General features: G+C 38.5%; 1 protein-coding gene across 1 annotated transcript in view; it reads right to left on the bottom strand.

Moving 5' to 3' along the window:
- CNTN5 (contactin 5) overlaps positions 1-13,702 on the bottom strand; it is a 238,293-nt gene that overhangs the window by 31,684 nt on the left and 192,907 nt on the right. Inside the window, exons 15-16 of the mRNA XM_053969809.1 lie at positions 3,314-3,472; positions 2,747-2,896 (exon numbers count right to left, since the gene is read on the bottom strand). Coding sequence (XP_053825784.1) covers positions 2,747-2,896; positions 3,314-3,472 — 309 coding nt within the window. The remainder of the gene's footprint in view (positions 1-2,746; positions 2,897-3,313; positions 3,473-13,702) is intronic.

Here is a 13,702-nt window from a genome sequence, read left to right as displayed (position 1 = left end):
GTTCACGGGCAACCTGCCTGTTTGCACTTGTGGGCCATATTGACCATCAGTGCAAATAGCCAGGTTGTTCTGCCTGGGTCATTAGTAGAGAGGTTCATGCCATGTTCTTTCTGAAATATGACCTATCACATAAATGTCCTTTAAGAATTGAGAACTATGATATTAGAACTAGGCATTGTGCTAATAGACAATTTCCCTTGAAGCTTTCAGCTAAAAAAAAAAAAAAAAAAAAATAGTAAAAGAGACAGTGTGAGAAATAATGGATTAATGGGTTCACTAAGATAGGCAATGATGCACTAATTTGAATACCCATATGAAAACTGTTGTAAGCCAATGAAAACTATTACTGGTTTCTTTTCTCTTTGACATCTGAAAACTATACCAAGGGTGATAATTCCCAAAATCAGTGAAAGGCATTTCAGAATACAGAGGTGTTGCATCCTGGAGGCACAGAGGCAACAGGAATATTTCAGAAATATCTGAAGTTCAGGAAAAGCTGACTGCCTGAATGAAGCTGATAGTGAAGGCTCTGACATTTCAAGAGTGCCATATGTATTATGTGCAGTATGCCATTTCTCAAAGAATGTTACTATATGTGTTACAGTTTGGGCTTTTTTATTTATTTGGTTCTTTATTTAAAGCAGAATCCGTTGTTTTATTGTTCCAATTTAACAACTCTATGCAGATTCTAGACTGTTTCTTGAGTTAAAAACGTTTTTCTTTCTGATGGCAAAAACAGTGGAATGTTACCCAGAAATGAATACCTGATGAAAACTCATCAAACATTGCATACTTTGTCTTTTCCATATTTTTGTTTTTGCTGATCAATATTATGATTTATCAATTCATTTTTACAGAGGTAAAGTTGTAAAGAATATTGAAAATGAATATGTATTAAGAAGAGTTTCACTTGAGTTATAAAGAATATGTTTTAGCAAATAGAGGCTTAGTTTGTTAAACATTGGGCAAGAATATGCAGGACCCTAAAAACATGCCAGCTGGATAAAATTTAACATTTTTAAATTTCACTTTGTCAGAAAAACTTAAGCCCACAGTTTAACTGCACCTGGTCGATTAAGATACTAAATCATCTTTGCAGAAACAGGGAAAATATTCCTCAGTCTGAAAAAGCATAATACCAGGGGTGCAACCTCTTTCAGGATAAACTTTTTCAGAATGTTTTTGCCCTCTCTGATATGTAGCATCTGAATAAATAGAAAAGTTTATCAAACATTGAGGTCCAGAAGAATTTGTATTGCCAATGAAATACGGTACAAAATTAATGAAAGAATAATGGTGGTGAAAAGGGGAGTTTTTAAAAAAATAATTTGAGATGAAACTACCTTGTGCTTTTTATTTCATTTTAATTTTGTCCTTTTCTTAATGGAACAAGATATGGAGCACCTGAAGCTTCTGCTATCACATTGTTGAGTTTCACACTGTGAGGTGCTTGAGGAAGGTGAGGGAGAGTTTGGAAGGAAGCATCTTTCAACATGCATAAATGAGAATCAAATATCTTCAGTGCTGTTCTGTGGTTGTACAGTGAAATTTAATATCAGCTAGCAACTACACCATTATTTAAAGCAGGAAAACATAAATATGTCTTATTTCAACTGCAAATAGGTTTGTTAGACTTCATGTGAAATAGGGCATCCAGTTTTGGGTGCTACAATATGAAAAACATTGACCAACTAGTACAAGGTCAGGGGAGGCCACTGGGGTGGAGGAGGGGCTGGAGCAGTTGCCTTGTGAGGAGAGGCTGGGGAAGCTGGGCTTGTTCAACCCAGAGCAGAGATGGTCTTGGGGGCCTAACTTCAATTCCCAATGCCTGTAGGGAGGTCGCTGAGGAGGCAGGCACAAGGTCTTCACAGTGGTGAAACATGTTACTTAAAAATTATTCAACTGATGAAACATCAAAACACAAAATAATCAGTCTAGGCATCCTAAATAATAAAGAAGAATGAAGAATAATCTCAAAGTGTTCTGACATGTAGTTCTCATCTGAGGCTTTGTCCAAATCCTATCTCTGTCTCTTTCTGCTTCTTAAAACATGTCTTTCTAGGTGCCTAGGTATTTTTCTCAGATTCCTAGTCCTTCTTATCTTCTTTATCTTGTTTATCTTCCTTCATTCTGCCCAAGTTATTGTCAATGATTCCAAATCTTATGAGTTCATTGTAACTTTCAAGAGACCCAAATAGGATATTTTGTTTTTGTGGTTTCCCACAGTATCATCCTAATTAGAAATTCAATGAAATTTATTAAAATGTTCACAGTAGAGTGTGCAAGGCAGAGAAACACTTAAAATACAAGGTATTGTAAATTAAGCAGCTTTTTATGACTTCCCTATCTTGATGAAAAAGTTCCATGCTCTGTCAGTGAGAGAAGTTGTGAAAAATTTGGGGGAAGAGACTGCTTAGTAGCAGTTGTTTGAAGAGGCTGCAAAACAGCCTAATTTAAGAGCAACAGTAGTTTATCAGAGGGAAGACAGCAATGGCTTAAGTGTAAGATAAAAAGTAAGGTAGCTCAGATGGAGTAGAAGAGCAGGGAATAGTTTTATTTGAAATTTCTGTAAGTTAAACAATATTCCTGTAATTAAAAAAAACTGGGTCCCCACTATAAAGAATGTCACCTTGGAACAGTGATTACTGGACACACAGATGTGTACCAGTGAAAAGAGATTAGGTCTATTATTATATTAAAGCAGTACTTGTTTCTGGTAGTGCTGTAAAAATAATCTTTTTATTACCTGCTTCATTGGTTCTGATCACTCGCGATGGTGCACTTGGGTCTCCAGTCCCAATTTTATTGGTTGCTACTACTCTGAACTCATACTCCACCCAAGGGTTCAGTTCCACAGCCATAGCAGACTCCATGTCACCACTTATCAGATCTGGAACTGGAGACAATAAAGAAATGTATAGGTCACTCAGAAATCTGAAGCTGATGTGCAGTATCTCAACAGAAAGCAGACTTTGTGGTACAACATGGTCATTAGAAATGATCGACATCAAGGATCTAATATGTCAGAACTCGCAGCTAGGTTTTTGGCACTGTAGTATTCCTGAAAAGACACAGATTGAAGGATTTAGGGGAGAACTTTCTGCTTATTCACAGATGCATCATGGCAGGTGTCTTTGTGCTGTCCTTTCAGAGCTGTTGCTAAGTAACACAAAAGGAATAAAAAAAAAAATCAGTGATTTTAATTTGTCATTGTTTTCTTAAGAGTATCTGTTCCTGTGGTTGCCAGTGATTATTACTGTTATGATCAGGAGTTTTGAACAGTCTACTTGTGCTGTTTGAAAATTTTTCTCACCTGTTTTTACGGTCTGCCAGCCAAGAGAAAATGGACTGCGTGCTTGCAGGTTGTAGAGGGAGATAGGGCTGTGATTGTCTGCCCCAGGACTCCAGGAGAGTGTTGCTGTTGTGTCTGTAATTTCCTCCACTATTACAACCCCTGGGGGACCAGGAGGACCTAGAAATAAAGTGGAATAATCAAACAGACTACACCATCATCATGGATGTGCAGCATTAGTATAGGAGATGCATTCTGTAGGGACCCAGTGGAGTTCAATATCCATGAAATACAAGAGCTACAAATACAAGAGAAATACACAGTACTACATCATGGAGATACCTCATTTCCATGATTTCTGATGGTAAACTGTGATTGTTGCTATTCCTTAGATGCTGCGTGAGTGAATATCAATTAACTTGTCAGAATGACAGCCGAAGAACTAAAAATAGAAACAGATTGAAAAACACCCCGAAAACTCCACTATAATTGTTCTGAACCTAAAATAAGAGGAAAAAAAGGAGGAATTTTAAGAAGCATCCAGGCTAGACTGAACAGTCACAGTCATGTCTTTGTGTGAGACTTGTCAGTGAGAAAGACAGATGGTAAGAAAAATGAAGCACAGGAGGATGTTCTTCATTAAGAACAATAATATCAATAATACCTGAATCAAGAATAAGCATTCATCCTTTTTCTCAAATTCACTCACTCAGGATAGCCGCCTGGATTCCTGCAGGAAGTCCATTAGCTCTTTGAAAGCTACTAAAACTAAGATAAAAACCCAAAACCAAATATTTTAAAAGCTGAAATTACTTAGGGGCCATTAAAACCCAAAAGAACCACATGAAAACTTCTTAATTTGACTAGAAAAGGATTTTTTTTTTCCATTTAGCTGCTCTAAATGAGAGTATTCTAATCACCATTTGTATAGACCTTGTGACTGCTGCAATAAGTGAGGTCTCTGGTAACAAATATAACTTCGCAAGGATGTGGCTGTAACATCCCACTCCCACCCATAATTTTCTTATTTAATTCTTCTTGATGATTGATATGACTGGTGTTTGAAAACGTTGTCCATTTACACTTGCTGAACTAAATTGGAGGCAAGTTTGTTCCGGTGCAGGATCCTCCACAGTTGTTTCTAACTGCATGTTTTGGGGAAAATGTGTGTCTCTGTCATGTCCAAATGCAAAACAAAGCTCTTTCTTGTGGTTTCTTATACTTAAAAGCTTATATAAGTCCTGGAGAATGGAATTTGAGTCTTCCATAAAATATTAACATTATATCCATAGCTATAATTATTTATGAAAAATACATAATTTTTTTGCATCCAAGGCCCTTCTAATTGTTTTCCATCTTCTTGCTATTGAAGGCTGATGTTTTGCTTGTGCTCCTACACAGATGGAGGTCTGTGAAATCAGAAATGCATTAACGGACACTTTCTCCCAGAATGGAACTGCAGGAAGGGAACAAAACTTCATTAATAGAAAGCCATTGCTGGTACACTTTTGAGGGAGCCCAATGCTGTTTGAACATACCATGAGCTGTAGTAGAGTAGGACCTTTGGAAACCTCCATTCCTCTGAGCTCTGGTGAGTGGTGTGATTCCACTTGCTGAAGTGTCAGAGCTCAGCACCTGCAGATCAAGGTGGCAAACACAGAGATCTGGTGCCTCCCTTTGAAAAGGAAGTTGCAGCCAGTATTTCTGCATTGTTCAACATTTTTATATTTTAGTGCCATTTCATGCAATCAAATATTTTCTGGCTGGGTTTCTTAGTGCAAGATTAGAAACAAATGCATCTGAACATCAAAGGCTTAAAAACCCCATTAATTGAAGTATTTGTATATACTGTGATTTTTTGTCATTTGCAGCTGCAAATAGCTTTATGTTTCCTCTGATATGCCTTCAACTAAAACATTGTTACATGAACTGTGACAGCAGTAGGATCAGAATTTTGTAATAGTTGGACTCAATATCTTCAGAGTGAAAGAAACATGGAATCCTATAAATGAGAGAGCAAATTGTGTTATTCGCTTGCCTCTATTTGCTTGGCAATGATCTACAAGCAACTAATTGACATTAAAATGTTGGAAATATATGGCATTTAGAAATAATAGCGACAAGAAAGAGAAACAAATGTTTGAAATTCAGGAGATTCAATTCAGTAAATTTTAGTACTATGGATGTATGGTGGAAGATTACTGTCTTCATACACACTGCAGTTGTCACAGGAGCTCAGGATATGGCTCTGGGCCATAGGAAGAACGAGAAACAAGGTTTACCACTTCCATGGGTAATGAACATCTTCATTGCTAAGAATCTCTCCTCTTCCCTTGCTCTGCCTGCTCACCAGGCTTCTCTGCTGCCATCAGTGCCTTTGGTGGAGCCACAAGCAATGACTGGAATAAGATGGTGCCTCCCACTGGACACCTTGCAGCTCCTGGCCTTTCAGAGTCCCATTTCATATGCAGTGGAAATGGCTTGCTTTTCTTCCCTGGAGAAAACATTGCAGAAAGATGTGTTCTCTGCACTCCTGCCTTCCTGCCAAGCATTTGCTGTTTGCTGGGAAGCACCAGGTCAGATCTTTGTCTCAGAAGAGAAAGTCCTGGGGCTAATTTAATAAAATAGGGTGATTCTTTAATCTCTATCTTCTACTGTTTCAGGCTATCTGTTGATCTAGGAAAATATTAGTGAAATTTTTATTTGTAGCCATGAGGGAAAGTTTAGAGGAAAGATGGGATTTTGATACAATCATATACTTTTACTGGGTTGGAGCCCTAGGCCCAGAATTATATAATGGTCCCAAGCACAAACAAGATTAAAGGGAAATATTTTAGTACATATCTTTTATAACAATATTTCTTCCATGCACGCTGAATATTGTTAAAGTGTTCCTAGACACTATATTATAACAAAATAATATGCACCTTGCTTATATTAAAGGATGTAAAACAATATTTATGCAGATATCCCTTGCTGAATTCTCGATATATTTTGTTGCCAGAGTTCTCTCCTGTTTTTAAAATGTTTTAAATGCATTCCTAGGCATGACAGTGTCTCATTATGCTTTTGGAGATGTGTGCTCTTACACAGTCTGCAGGGTGACTGCTAAAAAGCATTTCAATTTCCAACAGCAGGCATTCTTGAAAGTGGATTAATAAAGGACAAAGGCCTCAGTGATGACAAATGTATGACAGTTAGCCAGGACATGAGTGCTATGCAGATGTCACTCATTTTTGTAGAAATCTCATTAAATTTGATGCTTGGATGTTATCATTCATGGTGTCAGTCAGATGGCTAATGCAGAAAGGCTTTTCTCCCAAGGGCTGTGTTATTGCTCAGGATATCTAAAACAATTTTTTAGCTGAGAATAGCAATTGAGGAAAAAAAAGCATGGTCTGTTCAAATGCTTATCTGGAAACTAGACAGAAAATGACTGGTCATAAATGCACTATAGTGAGGTTGACCTTCATGATAAAGACACTTGGGGCTGTGATAGGCTCTTATACAACTCTAGGAGCACTGGGAACCCACTGTCAAGGATATTAGTCAGTTATCTCTTTTCAGAGCAATTCTATAGATTGATACTTCATTTCAGGACATGCACGACTGCACTTTGGCAAATTTGTTTTATGTATCTTTTTATTGTTGGAATGATCATCCTGAGAGGTTGTTAGATTGCTTGCCATGATACAATGTTAATGTGAGAGTTCTTGAAAAACAATTACCAATAATAGCTGTAGTCATTCAATGAGGCAGTGCCCTTTCCTGTGAATCCCAGGATATGCACTGATTTACTTCACTGCTGCCTGACCAGGAGAATTCTTACTTTTACCAAACAGCTAAGAAGCCTGATGTATAACAGTTCACAAACACAGATTTCTTGACCTGAAGATTTTTGCTTTTTGAATGACAAGGTGCACTGGCTTGTCATCAAGAAGGTGAGAGGTTGAGAAAAAGGGTGTAAGAGGCATTAACTACAGAATAGTGGGAAAGGCACATAAAACTGCTCCATAAAACAGGAGCTTGACTGTTGCTGCATACAACCCTTTTGCAGTACCCAGCAATGACAGTCTATGTGTTCACGTGTGGTGGAGGAGATGGTGGAGAGAAATTTGGATGTACAGAAGATGCTAGAGAAACTCTGGTTTTAGTGGATACATCCATAATGCCACTCCCTCCATGTGTGGTTTCTGTAAGGTACATAAGGGCTGTGGGCTGATGGAGAGATTATAACTCAGTCATTGTCAGGACAGACAGGAAGGTTAGGCTTAGGGTTGGAATATAAGACAAAGAAGATATTGATTATTTCAGCCTGAATAGTCTCAACTCATTTCAGGGATGAGGGTCAAGATAAATCCCTAGTGTACTGCCTGAGAAGTCCCTTAGTGGTACCTATGTCATGTTGTACCCCTTTGCCCTGATGACTTCTTTGCCTTGTGCACATCTAAAAATAGTGAATTTGGATGAGGCAACTTTGAGAGCTGCTGATTTTTCTGAGCTCAGATTACAGATTGCAGTCCAGAACCTCTGAGCTGACTTCTGTGCAGCAGTAGTTGACACAAATGTATGGACAGCACAGGGAACCTGAATTTCATCTAGGTGTGAAAGCACTCTGAGCCTAGGAATTGATCCTGGATGACATTGCTAGCAGTTCCCAAATAGTGTAAGAGACTGAGTTTTGGCAGTGTCTCTTTCTTTGGCAGGCCTGCTGGCTACCTTTAGTGCTGCAGGGCATCCCTTGCCAGCTGTCCCAACCCTGGTCTATGCTATTTCCTTCATTGTCTGCAGCCCTACTCTAAGCACCAGCACTCCCAGGACTACGTGTGTCTTTTTCAGGCACTGAGTTAATAAACATCATCACATCTGATCCTTAATTTAGTATTTGTTTCTAGACACTTTTTGACTGAAGTAAGTTCATACCTATAAGTTAATGCTTGTAAAAAAAAGCTTCTTAGAACAAAGGATCATTTTTAAACTCTTGAAAAAAACAGCTTTTAAAAGATACAAATCTATTTCCTTTTCATATAATTAAAATATTTTTTTAAAAAATTAAAGGTCATATTACAAGTTCAAATTGCTGGAAATGTTTTGGTGAAGTGTGTGGGCTAAAGGGCTGATTCTCCATCTACAGTAATATACTATCTTCCAATGTAATAAATGTGTCAGATGAAACACTGAAGAGGGCCAAAGTACAGATCTGAACTCTAGCCCTGATCCTACTTGCTCTTATGTTGTCAGACAGACCCTATCACAATTCCACAAGCCCTGTGAAATTATGACTTTTCCAACAAGTGCTTTGGCACAATTAATGGATTGCTGTGGGCTGGGGCAAATTCTTACAGGTGGTTTGCCATGCCCATTTGAGGGAGGTGGACTGGGAATGTAAGTGTGTGAATTGGAACTCTGCTGTACCCACTGGCCTCAGGGAACAGTACTGTATTATGGACATATTCTGTGAATCCAAATAATGGGGTCTGTGCTCAGGGCATCTTCCTGGCCTTTGCTACAGCTCAAATGTAATTTCAAGGACCAGCAAGAATCTGCTGACCTTGTTTATGTTCCATTTAATAATGTGTTTGAACGCCTTTAAGCCCAAGTGCTTGTCTTTAAGTTTTATTGGCAATATCACAACAGAAAGGAGCAGGGTGGTCAACCTAACCAGCAGTTCCTGCGTTATATTTGCTCCAGGTCACTGGAGTTCTGAGGAAACATTACTTTTCAAAAAATAAAGGCTAAGAGCGCATTTGTTGCTTATATTGCTAGTTTTGCCAGTCTATAAGATGAATAGCTTTAACCTTTTATTTTATTTTTAGACCACAAAATGTGTACTCAAACCACAGATTATAGTCACAAAGACTTTCATCCCTTCACACTACTGGATTGTGCTCTGCTTCATTTCAACATTGTACAGCTTGCAGGTAGATGTTTGATTGTTTGATCTCAATGCTCATATAACTTACAGTAGCATGCACAGTGCATTTGGTTAGCTCTCAGGGCACAGTCTTAAAATACATTTGTTATGGTGTAGGAAGAAGCTGATTTTCATCCCAATTTTAAAGAAGCTTCTTTCCAAGTTGGTGTGGTTTTTTTTGGTGTTTTTTTTTTTTTTTTTTTTTTTTGTATTTTTTTGGTTTTTTTTTTTGGTTTTTTTTTTTTTTTTTTTTTTTTTTTTGTTTTGTTTTTTTTTTTTTTTGTTTTTTTTGTTTTTTTGTTTTTTTTTAATATTTGTACTGGTCAAAGGATTTTAATTAGCTCCGTATAATTTTCCAAGGGTATACAGCAATTATGCAGAGAATTAAGAGGACTAGGCCTTATTTTTTTTACTCTTAAGTAATCACAGTGTCTGTTGACATCCATAACAATAGAAAACACAATTTGAGCAGTAGGAGTGAAAAGGATAATAAAAGCAAACAACAGTGAGTAAACAATTACTAAAATACTCAGAAAATAGCCGGCATCTAAATCTACTAAAATCCTTACATGTAGATGAATGAGATAGTACTGTAAACAAATTAAACTGTATGCTTAGAGAGCACAGGTCTATTTGTAGTGCAACAGACACCAATACATTATTCCTCTTAAAGTATATTTTATAGTAGATATGTAATATAAAATATTTCATAAAGTACTTCTATTAAATTATGAAATCATAGAGTCATTAAAGTTGGAAAAGATCTCTAAGATTATCGAGTCCAATCATTAACTTAGCCCCATTGTGTTCATCACCAATTCCTCAACCATGCACCCTTTGAACACTTCCACAGTTGGTGATTCCACCAATTCCCTGGGCAGCATATTCCAATATTACCCTTTCAGGGAAGAAATTTTTTCCTAATATCTAATCTAAAGCTCTCCAGGTGCAACTTGAGTCCATTTTCTCTTATCCTGATGCTTGTTACATGGGAGAAGGGATTGACCCCTGCCTCACTACAGCCTGCTTTCAGGTAGTTGTAGAGAGTGATATCCATATATATATATATCTGTCTCTATCTCTGCATCTATCTATCTATCTATCTATCTATCTATCTATCTATCTACCTATCTACCTATCTATCTATCTAAAAATGTATAAATTATTAAGGGGACTAGATGTGCGGAAATGATATTTTGTATAATCATTGACAAATAAAAGGAAACATGAATGAATAATTTCTGTGCATTTTATTTATTTGAACTATTTTCTGTTTTAGAAAATGGCACATGTTAGTTAGTTAGCACCTTGTTGTGGTTTGACACGGAAGTGAATTTTTTCAGAAAGTTAAGGTCAAACCAATCAGTGGTCAGGTTTGGATATTGGCACCTGGAGTGAACACTGAAGGCATGGACACGCCTCTGAGAACACAGGGGGTTAAAAGCAAGGACTCCGGGGGGAACTGTCTCTTTGGTTCCAGTCATCGGAGACTGCGGGCTCTCCCCTGCCCAGCCACAGGCTGGTGGGGGAAGGGAAGCCATGTGGCCTGGGAGAGGTAGGCCAGGGGCTGAAGGACTGGAACAGGGCGGGCCCCTGCAGACGGAAGGGTGGAGAGAAACGGAGATGCCTTTGTTCCCCCTCCACAGAGGGAAAGAGACAGAGAGCCTGACGGCACCTGGAATTTGCCGGCAGAGGAGAAGGAGAAGGGGGGGGAGGAAGGTGCCCAGCCGTGGGAGTTGGAGTTCTGGGCAGAGATTTCAGCCATCTGGGGAGTCCGAGACTTTTAACCCTTTCCTGGGAAATGAAGGCTTTGTAAAATATTACTCCTCCTCGATTTGAAGTAGAAGAGAGACAGTCTGGGGCGTAAGATGTTAGAAGAAGAAATTTTTCAGTGGGAGGAGGTGATGGACTGGCTTGTGGCTGGACTTTTCCTGTTAGCCATAGACTGAACCAAATTCTCCTGCAACAGAGACTGCATTTTTAGGGGGATGCAATGGTGAGCCAAGAGACCAGTTTCAGCGACTACCAGCACAGGAATGGAGTGAACAGAGAAGAGTTGAGGAGGGTGTGGTGGTGCCCTCTGTCTTCAGGAAGAAGATCTCTGTTCTTGAGACCCTTGGCCCCAGGGAAACAGGAAATGGGGGGGACTGTGATCCCAAAAATGAGAAACTGAACTGTTGTTTCTTTTGGTCCTTGGCAAAGCATCCTTAAAGGAGCCCTATGAGCAGTCTGTCCATGCACGGTGGTGAGAGCACTGTGACATGGAAAGGAGAATGTCACACTGGCAGATTTTCTCTGGGCCTGCTCTGCTCTGCTCTGTTCCTGATCGCATCTCACAGTATTTATTTGGGAAGGTGCATTTTCATGGGGGCACTGACATTGCGCCAGCATCAAACCATGACACACCTCAAATTCAAAACTTGAGCAAACTTGCCTGGCTGCTGCATTGCTGTAGTTTCCTGGCAGAGACCTCATGGTCTTAGCTTATGGTCTTCTCAGGTCTTCTTAGCTACACTCTCCCAGGCTTAGTTACCTTGTACTGTCAACCCTCACTACCTTTGTTTACATTGTTCACTGCAGAAATTCAACCATTGAGTACGTAATTTTGGGACTGGTAGTCTTTGCTCCTTTTTGAGTAGATGGAGAAATTTTAAAGAAAGATTTTGGAGATGATCTCGCTGCTCCATAGACTGGCAGTGCATAATGCAGCATCCTGCGTCTGTCTGAGTAGTTTGAAACCTATACAAACTTACACTTTTGGTTATAATGAATTGTAAACCAGCTTTGTAAGCCTAATTTGTGAGCAAGAGTTGATGGAATTAGTTTGAAAACTTAATGTTACTGAAACCAGTAATTTGTTATGATAAAAAGCTTTCATTTATTAAATAAGGATTAACATCCTGGAAACTTGGTAGCATTGATTAGGCACTGAAGCTTTCACAGATGTAAATCAATCTTTCTGATTCACAACTTTGTATTTCCAATTCAGTCATGATGCTTCTAAAAAGGAATATCATGTATTAAATGCATAACTCTGAAAAATAACTATTCTGGTGTCTGTGGTGTCACTATAATCTCTACCAATATAGAGGTTTATATAGCAAAAATCACTCACTCTATTCTAAAAGTTTGAAGCACTGTCCCCATCTATATGAGACAATTATTACAGCAGGTTTTGCACTGATCTTATCTACAAGAAACTCTTGCAGATAACTCTGTTATTCTTGAAAACTGCTGCTAAACCAGGACTACTGCTCTTCTCAGTGTATGTAAAAGGGATCTCTACCTGTATCTGACTATGGGAAGCCTCATGATGACTTCTGTGAAAGCAAGTTAGACTCTTGTGTGGTGTTCCCAACTTCCACTATTTTTCTTTGCTGAACTACAGATGCTTTTCTCCAACTGACCCTCGAAGCTTGCAGAAGAATGAGTAAGGAATATACAGTAAACTTCTTTGGAAGGACATTTTTCTACTCCAGCTCTTTTTTTCTTGCAGCCTATGACAAAGAAGTGCTTCAAATGAATTCATTAGAAACTGTGTATTTTAAGAGAAAAGAGATACTTTTTGCTAAAGTAAATGTAAGAATTAGCCTTTTGCTCCTACCTATGACTACTGCTGGCGTTCTTCAAACCCTCCCAGTCACTGTATAATAGATTTTGTACTGATGAGTTAAATAAACACAAACTGTAAACAAAATACTGTAGCTAATTGAACCAATGTATGATAGTAAGGGTCAGCCCTTTAATGGTGTCAACCTCTTTATGATAAAAGTATTTATTGTTCTAAATGTCTTTACAGCAAAACATAGTTGAAGCATGGGATCATTTAGATATCCTTTGAAGTGAAAACATGAAAACACAGATAGCTTCAGATTTCAAGAGCATAATGGAAAATAGGAATGTAATAAGCCCTTTTGGGAAGTCATGCTTTAAAACACAAATTAATTCACCAAGCAGGCATTGTCTCAAGAAAAGCTGACACATTGCTGGCTACAAGATCACCTGAGACATCTGTGAGAGGCAGGTCTCTTGGCTGGTACTTGGTGTTTGGTATCCATGTTTGTGATGATATCATAAGTGTCAGAACATGACATGCATATTTATCCTGTATTAGATCCTTCTGCTTAAGTAATCACTTCTTTGTGAAAAATCAGTACAGAGACAACTTGACTACAGGTGTGCCAATGTTAGGTGGAAAAGCAGCCAAGCTGTAGCATTCTGCAGTTCTGCTCCTCTGCTACTTAATATTTGCTGCAAGTTGAAGATCTGGGTGGATAAGTAAAGGCTGGTAGCCAGAAAATGCACATAGCATGGGAAAAGTATTCTTGGACTGATATCAAGGACAGGATTGGCATTCATAAAAATCATAAATCACTTCTACTTAAATGGCTCTTGTCTTCATGTGCTGAGGAGAACATTTGTGGACTGTGTAGTGAGTATCTATAATATTCTCCTGTAAACATTCTTGTTTACATGGCACACAGGTATTCTGCATT

Source organism: Vidua macroura, chromosome 2, assembly GCF_024509145.1.
Source record: "Vidua macroura isolate BioBank_ID:100142 chromosome 2, ASM2450914v1, whole genome shotgun sequence".
Classification (NCBI taxonomy): domain Eukaryota; kingdom Metazoa; phylum Chordata; class Aves; order Passeriformes; family Viduidae; genus Vidua; species Vidua macroura.
This window is presented reverse-complemented; position numbering and strand designations above follow the sequence as displayed.